At 42.5% G+C, this 16,886-nt stretch overlaps 1 protein-coding gene across 3 annotated transcripts in view; it reads right to left on the bottom strand.

Moving 5' to 3' along the window:
• The window catches only part of ANO3 (anoctamin 3), a 211,199-nt gene that overhangs the window by 136,621 nt on the left and 57,692 nt on the right, over positions 1–16,886 (bottom strand). Inside the window, exon 1 of one of the 3 annotated variants that reach the window (XM_075712003.1) lies at positions 709–769. The exons of 1 other annotated variant lie outside the window; for it this stretch is intronic. In XM_075712003.1, coding sequence (XP_075568118.1) covers positions 709–754 — 46 coding nt within the window. In that variant the 5' untranslated portion in view covers positions 755–769. Of the gene's footprint in view, positions 1–708; positions 770–16,886 lie in introns of those variants that run through there. One more of the 3 variants, XM_075712004.1, reaches the window with a different exon arrangement.

Raw genomic sequence — 16,886 nt, 5'->3', positions numbered from 1 at the left:
CAACCAACCAGACAGAAGGACTGACCCGAAGTAGTATTTGCACCTGTCACGCCCGAGCCCCCCACGCACAATTACAGTTCTTACTCTTTCTCAGGATTTATATTTGGATGATAGCAGAACAGGAAGACTAAAGGAGAAACAGCAGCAGCAAACTCCAGAGAGTGAACGACCTGCCCACACCACGCATGTGGACATCGCTACAATCACCTGTGCAGCAACTGGAAACAACAACGCGGCACCGTTTCTCAGGGAGAAAAACTTTCCCGCCGAGGGAGCGGCTGGCGGGGGCCGGGCCGGGCCGGGCCTGACCGGCCCGACCCGGCCCGGCCCCCGCCAGCCGCTGGGGCGCGGGAGGGCGGCTCGCCCCGCCGGCTGCTCCCCGTGCGCTGCAGCCCCATCGCTCCAAACCCCGCACGGGAGCCGAAAGCGTCAAGGCGCCTGCGGGAGCACAAGCCGGGCTGGCAGCCCGCATGCGGACACACAGGGGCGTGTGTGCAGGCACGCACATACACGATGCACCTGGCACCCCCCGGGGCGTTCCCTGCACGGAAACCGCAGCGGGGACCCGCACCGGCTGGAGGCGGCGTGTATGTCCGTATATGTGCGTGGGTGTGTGTGGATATGTGCGTGGGTGTCCCCTCCCCGGGCACCTGCACGGCGGGCAGCGGCGCCGGGGCCGCCCCGGTGGCCAGAGGGGTTTCCACTCACCTTTCTGCTGCCTAAAGGACTGGATGGAGCCCGAATGGTGAACCATCTTGGCGGACGGCAGCCCGCCAGCTGCCAGCCCGCCGGCTGCGGGGCGGCGGCGGCGGCGGCGGGGGGGCGGGAACCCAGCGGCGCGGCCTGGCCCGCCCCGGCCCGGCTCGGCCCGCCCCGGCCCGGCCCGCAGCCCCCGGCGCCGCCGTTGCTCTGGCAACGGGGGGAGCGGCCCGGCCCGGCCCGCCGCGCAGCGGAGCCCGAGGGAATGGCGCCGGCGGCGGCCTGGCGGGGAGCGGGCTCGGAGCCGGCGGCTCCCCCCAGGCGCCCGTGAAGGGGAAGGCAGCCGGCTGCGGCTGATGCCCGGCGGGGCCCCGGGGTGGCGGGGGGCGGGCTGGAGCCGGCGGCTTCCCCCAGGCGCCCGTGAAGGGGAAGGCAGCCGGCTGCGGCTGATGCCCGGCGGGGTCAGCGCCCGCCCTTCGGGCGGGAAAGCCCACCCGGCCCCTGTGAGGGGAGCGCCGGCCCCAGCCCCGCGTCGCCCGAAAATCCGTCAGCGGGCTGGTTTTATTATTCCTGTTACCCTTGTGTCTCTTCAAAAGACATCAGGTGTTACTGTGAGCTAAAGGGAAGCTGCGTATAAATCGCACCTCCTTTACCTGGCAACAGATGCATTTACATCTAGGCTTCGCAAATTAAGTTTGTGTTTCAGCCTCTCCGTCCCTGTCCTCGCACCATAAACCTGTGTTGCGTCACCAGCTTTTTTCTTCCATATATGTTATAAAACTTACAGTCTTAATCTTACTGGAGATAGCTTTTTACAAAAAGACACTAAAATGCACATTCGAGGCCTGACGTGGCCCATTTCTATGCTATTTGTGTTATAATTTCCCTTTTCTCCACAGCGTATGCCAAGAGGCTCATTCCAGATGATCACAGAATCATAGAATGCTTTGGGTTGGAAGGGACCTTGAAAGATCATCGATGATAAAAGATTCAAATTTATAAGGCTTTAATTTCTTTCCCTGTCTCCCTCCGCTCATGTTATTCTCTCTGGATTCTGATTAAGTTTCATGATAGTATCATTCAACTACTGTAGAATGTTTTGGTTTTAATTTTTCTACCACAATAATCTGTTTTTCTGATCCTCCTAAATTCAGTCAGTCCAATATTCCAGCCTGCGTCTAGCAGTAGGTATCTCCTCTTCTCCATTAGGGATACACACGTTACTTACTCGACAGAGGTTAATTAAACCACCTGCTGTAACCTGTGCAGCTAGCGGCAAAATCGGTATCATTCCTTCAAAGTTTGTGGCTCCATTTGTGTGCTGGAAGATGTGCCAGAGATTTCCTCCGACAGTAAAGCAAAGCCCGAACTTCCCCATAGTTGACTGGGGTTTGTAGTGTACCATCTGCTTAAAAAATTACACAACTGCCACCCCTTACTACAGGCCGGTCTGTACTATAAAGTCGTACTACTGTGTCTATATCAGTTTAGTTAAACAACCACGATGGATACATGCTTCTTCTTTAGTATAAGGATGTTTTTCCACTATGAAAACATACTGAACAGCCATATATAAAGCAATACATCCGTACAAGGGCTCATATAGGTAGATAGATAAAATAAAAATTGCATCCTAACCGGAGAGGTATTCTCCAGCACTTTAGTTTTCTAGAGTATACCAGACATTGCTCTTATGTAACACGCAGCTGACACATCCAACTGTTACCATAAGGGAAAAAAATAACCTTACCTCCTCAGGGTAGCTGAGCAAATTGTGGTTTTGTTTGGAACACTGGCAGAAGGCTGTTTGTAAGTTAGTTCAGGAAAAGATGCAGAAGCTATGGTGCTGTGAAGGCATTATCCTACTCATTTGTCAGTCTCCGGTGGCTTTCTACACACTGAAAGTAATAGATGCATTCCTCCACACTCCTGCATTTTCAGGAAAACTGCTGGGAACAGCTCTTTCCTGCTGAGAGACAGCACAACAGATGTTGCATGGCAGAATAAGGCAAGTGGAGACCAGCCAGGCTGCCTCTTGTTGATCAACAAATGCTGGAAAACCAGGAGCAAGCCAAAAGAGGAGGTAGAATCAAGTCCTTCTGGTTTCTTGCAAGCTTTAATGTAGACATTAGAATGGATAAGTAGGGATTGAAACCAAATCTATACCCAGCAGCTGAGAGTCACCAGGGGAAAAAAGTAAGTATAATACACACTATAAACCTAGCCGTTAGTCATATGCAGTCTGCAAACAGGAAGTGTAGTTCTTTCACTGTAATGGTCTAAACCTTTATAAAGTTCTAGGCCAGACCTATTTCTCCAAGAGACCTTGGCGGGCACCTTTGACTTGCAGGTGAGGTAGAAGAGTAGCATGCTGCTGCTCCCTTTCTTACTAGAGGAAAACAAAAGAGGACCACTAACTACTCTCTGATGATAATAAACTACAAAATGCAGAGGGGAAGAAAAGGTGTTGATTAGTAAAATTACAGCCTAAAGAGGTTCTCTCACACACTCTTGGAAAAGAGGCTGTCGGCTGCCTGGTACTCAGGGCCATCCACCTAATTTCTGGTCCACAGTCCTCCATGGAGAGTTACAGAACTCCTAAATTCAAATGGATTTATCCGACCCTATTAGTGCACAGAACAATGGGGAGAGAAAGGCAGGCTAAGATAGCGCCCAGAAACCCAGCAGAAGAATTAAATTCTGGGGACAGAAATGAGTTATTTTTCTACTTGTTTCTTAATAATACAGCTCTATTTTTAGCAGTAGATAGCACATATGCATGAAACTACAGATACGACAGCTGGGGGTAAGGTCTGCAAATAGAAGAAAAAAAAAATCTCTACAAAGGTATTTTAAAATAAATCCTTCACACTGCCAACTGACTAAGCTTGATAATTGTAAAATAATATGAGAATCCGGAAAGAAAATGCTTTGGTAAATAAAGAGAGATTGGTCCAGTTTAACAGTATTTTTAGAGTGCAGACAACAGAACAATTACGAATTGATGGCTAAGATACGTAGGAAATGCATACATTCTTAAGCTTCATATGCACAAGCTACATTGGCTCTGAAGCTTGTTAAAACAAAAATCTAACCTCACACTCAATGGCTAATGAATACTTTATCTTTTGAAATCATTAGTTATATCAAGCAAAGTCTCACATTATCTCTTTGTAACATTTTATAAACCTTTTCTAAAATAGGTCAAAACTCTGGACTTAGTGAAGAGATCAGGATCAAACAGAACTAGACTTAAACCTTATACCTCTGCAAGTCAACAGAACCAAAATTGTGACTCAAAAGCTTAAGGCTGATGTACTGTCTTGGGTTTGCATGGCAAGGTTTTTTTTTGGGGGGGGGGGGGGGGCAGGGAGGCTACAGGGGTGGCTGCTGGCAGCTTCCCCCGTGTCCCACAGAGCCAGTGCCAGCCGGCTCCAAGATGGACCCGGCGCTGGCCAAGGCCGAGCCCAGCAGCGACGGTGGCAGCGCCTCTGGGCTAGCAGATTGAAGAAGGGGAAACAGAAACAAGCAGGGCCCCAAAGTGCAGCCGGAGAGAGGAGTGAGAAGATGCGAGAGGAAGGGCTCTGCAGCCGCCCAGGTCCGTGCAGGAGGAGGGCAGGAGGGGCTCCAGGCACGGAGCAGAGATTCCCCTGCAGCCCCTGGTGCAGCCCCTGCTGAGGCAGCTGTGCCCCTGCAGCCATGCAGGCCCCCGGGGGAGCAGAGATCCCCCTGCCCCCGGGGAGGAGCCCACGCCGGAGCAGGGGGATGTGCCCCAAGGAGGCTGGGAGCCCGGGGGAAGCCCGCGCTGGAGCAGGCTCCTGGCAGGGCCTGTGGAGCCGTGGGGAGAGAGGAGCCCAGGCTGGAGCAGGTTTGCTGGCAGGAGCTGTGACCCCGCGGGGGACCCACGCTGGAGCAGGCTGCTCCTGAAGGGCTGCACCCCGTGGAGGGGACCCACGCTGGAGCAGTTGGGGAAGAGCTGCAGCCCGTGGGAAGGAGCCACGCTGGAGCAGTGCCTGGAGGACTGTCTGCCGTGGGAGGGACCCCACGCTGGAGCAGGGGCAGAGGGTGAGGAGTCCTGCCCTGAGGAGGAAGGAGCGGCAGAGACAGCGTGGGATGAGCTGACCCCGACCCCCATGCCCCGTCCCCCTGCGCTGCTCGGGGGAGCAGGGGGAGAAAATCGGGAGTGAAGTTGAGCCCGGGAAGAAGGGAGGGGTGGGGGGAAGGTGTTTCGAGATTTGGGTTTATTTCTCATTACCCTCCACATGTTCTCACTCCTCTCTCCTACTCAGTTTTGATTGGTAGTAAATTAAACTGATTTTCCCCAAGTTGAGCCTGTTTTGCCTGTGATGGTAATTGCTGAGTGATCTCTCCCCATCCTTATCTTGACCCATGAGTTTTTTTGTTATATTTTCTCTCCCCTGTCCAGCTGAGGAGGGGAGCGATAGAGCAGCTTTGGTGGGCACTTGGCATCCAGCCAGGGTCAACCCACCACATGTACCCGCACATCTGACTGAGTTTTTGCTCGGGTTTGAAGTATTTGGTTTTGACATTAAGATTAACTCTGTTTTATAGATAGACATACCTTTTTCATGAGATAGAGTCTTTGTCAGGAGAGATTAGAAAGTTAAGATTTGCTATTTTTGTCTCGCTTCATCATCATATGTGTAGCTCTATGCATATCTGTATTACTTGGGATCTGTAATAATTTTGCCTGATAAGAACAGGAGGACTGAGCCTCCAGATTTACTTTCTATTAGGATGTTGTTTTGCTAGAAATATAGACTATGAGACAGACACATTTTTAATTAAATTTTGTACTTCCATAGTGCTTTTCAGAAAGTCACAGGAAATAGAACCTTAAATTAAAACCTAATTAGCCTGTGGTAAGTGGCATATGCCAATTATTTCCTTAAGAAATAAAGCCATCTCAAAAGTTAATAATAGCCAGCTGTTAACTATTGCCCAGAAAGAAAACTAAACTTACTCCAAAAGAAACTCCTGAGGTTCAGCGAGTGGATAATTGTGCACCTGGCAAAACCCCATACATCAGTTCAGGCTGAGCAGCAGCTCTGACAGGAAGGACCTGAAGGTTATGGGAAACAACAGCTTGAATACCAGCCAACTTGCATCACAAATAAGGCAAACCTTAGGAGAAATGTAGCCAGCAGATCAAAGGGTTATTAATCCCCTTTACTTGGCATGACTGTAGCTGCACCTGCAATTTTGTGTTTAGCTTTCCCACTTCACATCCTCTCAGTTCAGGAAAGGTGTTGGAGAACTGGAGAAGGTCCATAAAAGGGCTACCCAAGATGGTCAGGGGTCTACAACATATAAACTGTGAGAAGTTGAAGAAACTGGTTTTATTTAATCTGAAAAATAAACTAAGGAGTTCCAGCAGCCTACAACTACTTGAAAGTCACTTACAAAGATGACAGTACCAAACTTTTTAGTGCTAAATGGTCTGATTAGTGGCAACAGCCACACATTATGGCATGTGAGGTTCAGACTGAACCCTAGGAGTAAGTTTTTACAGCATTGGTAATGCACTGTCAGAACAGGTTACCCACACAGTAGTGAAATACCTATCCTTGAAGGTTTTCAAAATTTGCCTTAACCAAGCTATGTCTGACCCAGTTTGGTGACGGCAATGGTAAAGCTTCAGAATGGGAGGTTGGATTAGATGACCTTCAATGGTTATAACAGAGGTTGTAGTAAAAAGCAAATGCAAGGGAGTTGGAACCAGACTAACAAACCAGGAGGCAGACACATAATTTTGAATTGTTATTAAAACAAACTATAAAGTTACATTATTTTTTCATATCTGTAATGAAGGACTTTGTTGAATAGATGCTTATGCAGCTTGTCAAAGCGCAAAATAGCAAGGTGATATTAAATGGCCTATAATATAAATTCAAAATGAAATGTCCTTTCTCAAACATACCAATTTCTAAAATTCTTGCAAAGTACAATTTCTAAACAATTTGCAAGAAGGTTTTTGAGATCAGGGTGATTCCTTAGTCTAAAATGTTGTCTGAGTGAAGGCACTAAATGTTTACAGCAGCACCCAAAATTATTGATTTACTATCACTTTTTATGTAATACATTTAAATAGTATGAAAACTTAATGCTTACAGAATTGTTGAGTCCATCTCTTTCAAGAAGGACAGTTCTGTACTATTTAAAGCTCTACAATGCAAAATTCATCTTGTTCAATATTTGCAGTAAAATTGTTTGCAAATGTTCTGATCTTACTGAAAACAATGGGAATCTTGCCATAGACACTAGCATGATGAGAAGGTCCTTCATTAGCTCTGATAAAGCTGTCAGTCACTATGGAGAAGGTCTAGAAGGCAGATTATGGAGCATGCTCAAGTGTGTAGTAGATGAATTGAAAAATTGAACATTTCTATAAAGATTTTACTTTGTGTTGCTAAGACACTAACCCTTGAAATCTCACTGATTTACATATTTTAATATTTAATTTTTATTGTAATTAAAGAGACCTTTTCTCTCTGGCTAGACAGAATTTTGTCTTATCCATTGATTTGACTGTGTTTTCTGAATAATATAAAGTGTTTGGGCCTTGATTCTGTAGCTCAGTAATTGCATGCTTAGTTTTAAGCTTGTGTTTTATAGATTCATGTTTACATCCTAGTAATTTCCCTGAATAAAGTTACTTTTCCAGTTTTGGCTGTAACTTATCCAGTTAACATGAGAAACAGAAAGAAACTTACAGTTCATGTGTTTAGGAAAATCTAAGTTCCCTCAGCAAAGAAGCTCAATTCTGTTCTAAAGTATTTGGGTCAAAATGCCAAACTAGAATTCAAAGGCGTTCAGTATTCTTGTGCCTGGTATACACTGGAATCCTTGGAACAAAAGTGAAAAGACAGGGAAATGTCAGTTTGCTAAAAAACCCTTCTATGATAATGCAAAGAGATTATAAAGAAAGCACCAATGTCCAGAAACAGGTGAAGAGGGAAAAAACAGAATTATAGTAGCAGCATCCAGTACACGTGCCTATCCAAACTTCCCAGGTGGGCAACCTTCTGCACAGTCATATTTTTCTTTTCTATTATACATCTCAGTTTTCTTATTTCACATTTTATCTGAAGCAAACAGCAAGAAAAATTATTGTTATCCAGCTCTGCATTAGCAGCTGCCAAACTGCTGCAATATAATTCTATTTCTGATTAGCAGCCTAATTTGTCAAATAAAGAAGAAAATAACCAGATAGACTAAAAAAAGAAAAAAAATCACTATCAATGATGAAGTTATCTGTCATTTAATTTGTTTAATTTGTTTCCACTGTATAGATCTATTCTGCAAATGTGTGCATCTTTTCTTTAGTACCGTGTTCTCTGCGCAGGAGCCTGAAGAGTGACAGTAGTAGAAACTTTTAGAAAAAAGAGGTTAACATAGTCCTTAGCTGTATAGTCTAAATTTACAGTAAAAAAAAAAAAAAAAAATCATTTAGGTATTTGTTCCCAGATTTACTATCAGCTCCTTGGTTTAGAGATTAACCCTCTATTACTGCTTAGTGCGTTTCTGACAGCCAAGTCTTTCATCACCTCCAAGCTAATTCTGTTTAGAACCTGTTAGTTCTTACTATTTGGATTTCTTCGGCCACATACCTGCTCTGTTGCCCAACTACAATTTTTCAACCGATCTCTCCAACCCCCAACAAAGCCAAGAAAAGGCACCTTACAAACTGTTAAAAGGAGCAGCAAGAAAAGGCGAAATGGGGGAGGAATGAACATGGTTTATGAGCGTGGCCAGCCACTTACTATGTAAAACCTCTACCTGCATGTCATTTGGCTATTTCCACTCATATCAAGATGCAAACAGTATGGCAACAGTACGTGAGCTTGACATGTTACCTGTACATGAGAGAGTAGTAAAATTAATTGATACGGTTCGTTCAGGAAAGACAGTCTTTCCTGCTATACATTTTTTTACAGAACTCAGAACAGCAAAGTCCAAGTCCGCAGATGAAAGTCCTAGGATTACACTAATACAAACAAAATAGTTCAACGAACGCATTAGGATATCCTCTTGGCAGCAGCTGGCACAGTACTGTAATGTCACGGCACAGCAATATCAGCCTTTTCCTTTCCAACTTGTGTAAAACACTGAAGTTCAGATATAGCAATTTTACTTTTAAATTTATCTGACAGCATGCCTGAATTCCTTGTCGGCCAACCTGCCATCTTCCAAAGCGAAAGCAACTACTGAGAATTTCTTCAAAGATGCCTATTTCTTCATTGCAGCATCATCAATGAAATCACAACAGGGTGTTTCGGTTAGCATCTCCACAGAAATTTCTCTCTTCAGTATCACGCTCACGTGCAGCTTTGGCCTTATGTCCTGCTGCATGACCAGGCTCCTTCATGGCCGCGCAGCCCCATGCCGGGTACTACGTCCTCATTCCAGCTCTCCGCTAAAGTATGGCATGTATTTTCTCTGACAGCAGCATCTGAGAGCGGATCGATGCCAAATGTGTGAGCTGCAAGCCCACACACATATTTACCATGCATCAATCACCTCCCCATCATTTTGGAAGAAGCATACTGAGGTGGGTTATCCCATCCCACAGACTTCTGCATTCCACCACCACAGATCTCGCCTGCTTGGCTCTACCAGGTGAACTCCCACAAGACTCATGCCGCCCAGCATTAATGCTATAGACGATGTTTTGCAGAGAAATTAGCATGGTGCCATCTGGCCTAGCGATCCTATATTCTGGCCTGGGAAGAGCTATACTGTTACAAAACAAGAAGATAAGCAATAGTAATGTTGCAGATGCTTTTTTATAAAATTGATCTCTCTGAGTGTCCTTAACATCACATTCAAGTGCAATAAGGTGGGCTTAAAAAAGAAAAAAAAAGGCTTTTTTTCTTTTTATTACAAGGCAAAAGTACAGCACTTTGTTCCATAACTATTTTATGTAGATTTTCAAAATACGTAAGACTGATGGAAAAGTGCGGTGAGATTTTCAAACGTAATATATTTGTGATCACAAATTGCTTTTAATTTGGTCATGATTTATCAGCATCTCTGAAACTTTCAAATAATAAAAAAAGCTTACGTATTTCTGTTTTAAAGAGTCATGAAGAAAAAACGTTTCAGAATTTAAATACCGTCTTGTTGAATTTGCAACCCAGAAAGTCAAAGTAATGCAGTAGTGCATGATACCTGAAGAAAAATTGTACCTCAGGAAGTGGATGATAGGAGAGGAGTGCTTTCCTTGTCTGCAAACACCACACTAATTTAATGGCACTTAATTAGCTCCATATGAGCTAAAAGGACTTGAGTCAAATCAGCTGTGAACATTCTCAAGGATTTATTTAAAGGATGTCCAGATTACACTTTGTTCCTGTGCACACACAGATAGTCTATTAGTCTGGAAAAACATGGCTTACCCTCAGAAGATATATTTATTTCTACACCTCTTCCATTAGCCAAGTGAACTCACTGCAGACAGGATATTTGTACATTACTTGTACGCTGGACAAATAGTAATTACATGCCAAATGCTGTAAAAAGAACAGTCTCTTGGAACACGTATGTACTGTTAAAGAATAATAAACAAAAGTATGAATGCTGGGGCTTGTGGACTACTCACCAGGCACACCTGCAAAACCAGAATGTAAATCAGAGTTAACCAAAAAAACAGATTTCTTTTTATTGTTCCTCTTCCTCCCCCATTCCCCGTTTAAATTCTTCTTTACAGTTTCAGGCAGTGTTGTATTTCTCCAGTTGTCTTATCCTGAATCTTTTGCATTTGAAAGATACCATATATTGAAAAAATGAGGTGTGTGTGGCCACAGAAACAATACAAAAATGCAGTCAGCTTCATATCCCTTTACGTATAATTTTCTAAGATACTACAGTGAAATGAAGGTTTTCTTCTCTGAAGAGGTCATTACTAGTTTAACTTTCTCTTTCTTCCTCTTCTTTTAAATGGAAAATGGAGAAGTTGTGAAAGTGCACAAATATCAGTGCAAAGGATATAATAATTTTTTTTCCTGTGAGAAAAATGGCATTTTTCTTTTGGCTTTTACATTAGATGGAAGGGCATAGAGCATTTTTAACATGATTTTCTTTAGACAAAGCAAATAGCAAGCAAATAGTTTGTTCTGCCTCACTTCCTCTCACTTTTTCCCTGTGAGGCATCCATGCAAGAAGCACAACATACTCTCATTTCACTGTGGGGTGAGAACACAAAGGAATACATACAGGTACTACCTGTGTCTCTCTCGCGATATAGTCTATAGACTTTATATAGGACGTAAGTGGGAAGGGCATTCCTGCAGGCTCCCGGAGGCTCGTAAGGGGACCAGCTTGCTGCCAGCGCCCACCCAGGGGAAGAGGGACATTCCGTCTGACTTCAACAGAGAAACAGCGATAATGGATGCTTTTTCCCAAACCCGCTTTCTGAACTTTCTTGGGAAATCTGTTACTATATTGTTCTATAGTTGCTAGGTTTTGGGGTGGAATTGGCTGATGGAGAGGTGTAAGAGTGTCTAAAAGGTTTGGAGTTCAAGATTAAGATGAAAGTTCATAAGGCTTTTGTCTTTATGTCATTAGGAACATTTCAATTAACACAAATGTATTAGAATGACATACATAAATAGCGCTACTGAGTAACCGAATCTATCATCTGTTTAAATTCAGGCCAAGTTTTCCATCTTGCTTCATCCTACTGGCTACATCATTTATGCTACCTTGCAGGCCTGAATTAACAGAAAGCTAGAAGCGCTGTGTATAATATCTTCAATTTAAGTATAACAGGTTATTTACCTTAAAGTTGGTAGGGCTCTATTTCCAAATCCATTTTTAAAAGGCTTTCACGTGAAATGAATTTACTAGCTATTCAATATCTGATTCTAAACAACCTGAAAAAAGGCTGATTATCTTCAGTCGAAATGGAATTGCACACTATAGAATTGCATTTATTTTACTTAATAAGATAGCTGTAAATTCAGGCAATAATAGTGTATGCACAGACACAGCTTTCCAAGTCTACTTTTTCTGTTTGTATTAGGTAGGTTTGTAGCCATTCAAAATCTTTAGAAACAGCAATGTTTTTGTAATGTAAGTATTCATGATTATGGTGTTAATATGGAATTCTACTGATTAATTACACAATGCTTCATTGTTTTAGGTAAGTTAGCCACGCTAGTTACTCTGAAAATGTATTCTTGTAAATTAAAAACTTTTTAAAAATGCTCATCTGTAAGACAGTAGCAGTTTTTGATCTGTCAACTTATTTGCATGCGTTTTATTTACTGAAAAACATATATTTGGTAGCAGATGAAGAGACATTAGTAATCAGTTCTATTTCCATGATCGTCACAAAAAGAAAATAGAAATCAGTACGTACCTACTTGTTTGCATATAGTGTTTTGATTTCACATGCTCTGAAGTGGTATGTCTCAATAGCCTGTTCAGTGGTGTTCAACGATTTGTACTGCTCTTTAAGTGAATGTTGTTCCTGACTCGTACTGCTGCAGAAGTAACGTGAACTGACTGACTGTACTGTATCTTATTTCAGCATTATTTAGAGCTATACAGATGAAGTAAGCTGTCAAGAGCAGAAAAATATTTGTCAGTCTCTATGCACCCAAGGCAAAATCTGCAAATTGTTTTCACATACTCATTTTAACTTCTTCTTTTTAAAATATATACAAAAGCTTTACACTTGAAATCAAATAGATACCATTTCCCTCTACAAACTGAAAACAAGAGATATATAGTACTTTTGTATGTTGTCCAAATCCAAGGACTGCAGTTTCTCAAGATGAAAATACCAGTTCACCTCAGTCACATGCTTCTTGTTTTGCTGCTTATCTCAAAAGCACGTACTGTCAGTGCTGCAGAAGTGCTTGATAGCTGTATGATGTGCAATCAGAGGTTTAAGAACAGTGGCAAAACATTTATTTAAAATCATTATTGAAGCATTCTTCTCTCCTTTATTCCTTTAGAAGTGTAAAGAAATCATATTCCAGTAAGATTGTCTAAGTTGCATGGTTGCAAGCATACGCTGCGTCACTTGAACCAGATCCTTCAGTTCCCCAAAACAGTACAGCAGAATACTCAAGGATAGGTCCCCAATACAGCACGTGTAGGAGAAAAGAGAGTAACCCGGCAAATGTACCACTTCTCCCGAGCCCGCATGCGCGTGGGAAAAGCCAGTGGGTAGGTAGGCTTCAGCCATTCTACCATCTATTTTAAGCTTCAGAGAAGCAGAGTCATATTTTTAACTACTTCAGGAAAATGTTTTGCCAGATTACTGGCAACACCTAAGTTTCTAGCTCAATTAAGGCACTTAAACTGGTGTGACCGAAGGAAGACATTCTGGAACCTAAGAAGACGAATGGTAAGGTGCTTATGGAGAGGAAGCATGATCTCTGCAAATTGAACTTTTAAAGGGAGATAGGGCATGTTATTAGCAGTTTTAGCTTTCAACAAATATTATCCAAATGAAAAGCCCCATGTTTTAATATGTTTTTGCTGTTAACTGTCTTACGAGTCAAACAAAGCTCAATCCAACACCAGGTGAGAATGTTACCTGAGAAACTTTATGGCTGCAAAACCCCCAGGCAGTAACAGCCTAGAGGAATCCATGGGGGTTTGAGAACCATCAGCTTGGCTTGGATAGCTCAGGCTGCCTCTGCACACTGTCAGCACGTTGAACTCTGTGTGTCTGTACCTTTATGTATACATGTATTTACACAAATATATACATACAAATATACATATGCATATTTCTCACTACTTTTTCCAGGAAAAGAATCACGCTAACACAGCAGGCTTTAGCACGCTGTGCTATGGAGTGCTGCGGGGGACCGCGTAGGGGGTGAAGGTTGTTCTGGGAAAGGCAGGTGGAGGTAGGGAAAGGAGAAGAGTGAAAAATAATCTTTAGAGCCCCCTGAAAATTGTGCATTTTTTTCTGACCACTCTTTGCCAGTTCTCCATCTCCAAGCATAACACTTTTTGAGTCATGTAGTGGTAGTTGAGACAAAAACATACTTTTTTTTATATATATACATACGTGTGTGTGTATATATATAAAATTTGTGTGTGTGTATGAGATATTTGTCATCGCTCCAAGCAATCGTTCTGTTTATACTGACTGATGTTGCAATGGCAATGAACAATGAAAACCATGAATTTTGTGATTAGTAGTTGCTTGGCAAAAGACAGCAAAAAAGATGTCAAGAAAATATGCGAGCCTGGCACCCCATGTTGTTACTGCCATATTTTTCAAATGTAAATGTAGCTTCTGAATGAAAGATGGTTCCCATGGCATGACTCAGTGTATATGACAACTGCTTCCAGTCACATCACGATGATGGAGCCACAAGAAGAGGTTGCCAGAGCTGCTCCCTCAGCCACAGCCTGCTTCCACCCTATGTCTAACAGCCCAGAGCAGCAGGATGCGGCTGATTCAGCGCTGTGCACCAAAGGTCTGCACACCAGGCAGAGTAAATAATCCCATCCCGACCAATAGTTGGAATAGGTTAATTGCCTGTATTTTTTTCTCATCCCCAAGTTTAATGAATCACAGCAATAACGGCTTATTAAGAAAAATAAGCCTTTTTTTTTTTTAATTCATTGATATCACTATTCAAAGTTATCCATGGCTATTTTTAGTTATATTTGCATTGTAACAGTGACATCCACTGGCCAATGTAAATAGCGCCAGGTTATTTTCCGCTGAATAGGACTTAATTATTAAACTGATAGAGGCTTGATATACCTAAACAGATTTATTTAGGATTAAAGTAAATAAAATTGTTCAATGTCCAGTGAAACATGGAATATTTTAGAGATTATAGTACTGTAGTACCAAACATTTTACATTTAAGCCTAGTCTCCTCAAGTAAGATAAAACTAAAATAAATAAAAATGAAAAGTAAAAGTAAATCAAAAGTAGCAGCAAAAGAAAACTAGTCTGAAAAGAAATATTCATTACAAAAAAAATAGTAATGGTGAGCAGGTATTTATTTATTCTGAGGACATCTGCTTTACAGTCATTCAGTCTCCAAGAAAATAATAATGTAGAATTTCTTGACATGTTAGAATTTAACTCAATTCTGGGTATTGCAAAAAAGAGATTCCCTTTTTACAAGGGCAAATTTATACCAGTGATAGTAACAATATAACAACAGTAGTACATAACAATATAATAACACTAGCATGATAAGCAACAGCAAGAGCAAATCATGTACCTGTAGTAGAGAGGGTGAGGAGCAGAGGAAATACGCCTCATTAAAGATCTGCTGATGCTTTAAGTTTAGGAGGTTGCAAGGTAACCACCCTCCACAAGAGACAGAAGTACATTGTATGAGAAATCAGGTAAAAGTAAAATTTAGAGAAAAGAAAGATTATAAATCCATTTCCTATTTGCTGATGGCTTATGGAAGAATTAAATGGAAAAAAAAGAACAAAACAAAAAAAGAACAAAGAGCAAAAAAAAGAAAATATGCATAAAACCCAATATATAGATGTATTAATGTTCTGAAAAAAATGTTGCAAAACCTGAATAAGCCTAAGAGAACTAATCTAACTTCACAGGTAGCATTGTCAAGAATGGTTAAACCAAGTTAAAGTTTTTCACTGTTCCTTCAAAAATGATGGCTCTGGCATCTTTTCTTTTCTTTTTTTTTTTTTTTTTTTCCTTCTCCCCCAAAGAAAAATCACAGCATACTCTCTGTAAACTGTCTATCTGTTAGGAATGTACACAAATAAAGACAATCCCTATTGCTACAAACACGGTGTATCTGGACCTCTTCCCTGGACTTAAAAGCAAAGACCACCCTGGTGACATGTGGCAGGAAAAATGGTAATAACATAAATCAGTTAATCTTGGTGTTGATGAATTGTTCTGCAGGAAAGGAGTCGCAACGGGGAAACAGTTTATGCTGTGAAAAGGAGCCCGTGTTCACAGAAAAAAGCAGCAGATGAGAACAGGAGGTAAACGAGGAAAGTGAGCTTGGACAGTTGAACAGTTGAACTTTTTTCTGGCTTTCATTTCTGTCCTTCTGTCAGTACTGGAGAAAAAAAATGTGCAAAATAATGCTCAACTATGGTGGGAGGAAAATGCTCACTGATATGTCCCTGAAACAGCTGTTTGTTTGAATATGAGGCACTTGTCATTTTTATGCCACTGCTTTTCTCTGGGATGCAGATTTCAGGAGAGGCATCAGGAAGAGGAAGCATGCTGCAACTTCCCGGAGAGGCTTAGATTTATTTCAGATAAATAAGTTAATTATTTGTCTGAGTTATTTGTGCCATGGGGTTCTCCTTTCTGTGTAAACAGACTCAAGCATGAGTGATAAAAATTAAAAAAATTAGCCTGTTCAGAGAACAGCTGACAGCTATTGCTCTTCCTCCTTTGCAGTGGGATAGCTCATGCTGCCTCTGTGCTCATGCAGCTTTCTCAACCTAGCACCTAGAGCATTTCATGCACTGAGATGCCTTTATTCTCAACAAGAGGTAAGACACAGGACTTGAAGCAGCCCATGAAGTAAATTGGTGTAGCCTCCCTTACACGCCTGGAAGGAGAGGACTGCACGGATGCCACAGAGGTAGCATGACACTAAGACGGATGTGGATTTCCCATTGCTAGGTGGGCTGGAAGTAGACCATTGCTTGCAGAAGGCAGGGGCTTGTAGGAACTACTCTACCTTCCACAAGGGAGCCCTGCTTCTGTTGCCTTATCTGGCCTCATTTAAAAAAATACTGAACCATTCACTGTTACGCATTCTTGGCTTTCAACTACAACTTTGTATTTTGAAAGAGACACCCATAGGTGAACACCTCAGCTTTTTTTTTTTCTTTTGAAACTAGCTGCTGAAACCAGAAATCACAACCAAGAGTGATGAAAATAATCCAGTTACCAGTAATTGCAAGGATCAACTTAAAAAACACTGTCATGACCCATGAGTTCTGTCCTCTAGGGATCAATAGTGCTAAGGTTATTCCTATGTTAACAAGCAGTGGGGTGAGGGAGAGACAAGATGTTAAGGATATTATAATTTTCAGAGAAACTCAAATGTTTCATTTCTATGCCTCTCTTGCCTTGGACCCATCTGTCTGTGCCCTACCCACAGCTGGGCATTCAGTCCTAGGTTTTCCTCCCCTTTTCCCTGGTTATTAATGGAGCTGCATCTACCAGCACC

This window comes from Pelecanus crispus, chromosome 6 (assembly GCF_030463565.1).
Source record: "Pelecanus crispus isolate bPelCri1 chromosome 6, bPelCri1.pri, whole genome shotgun sequence".
NCBI lineage: Eukaryota > Metazoa > Chordata > Aves > Pelecaniformes > Pelecanidae > Pelecanus > Pelecanus crispus.
The sequence above is the reverse complement of the archived record's forward strand: the minus strand, read 5'-3'. Positions and strand labels throughout refer to the sequence as shown.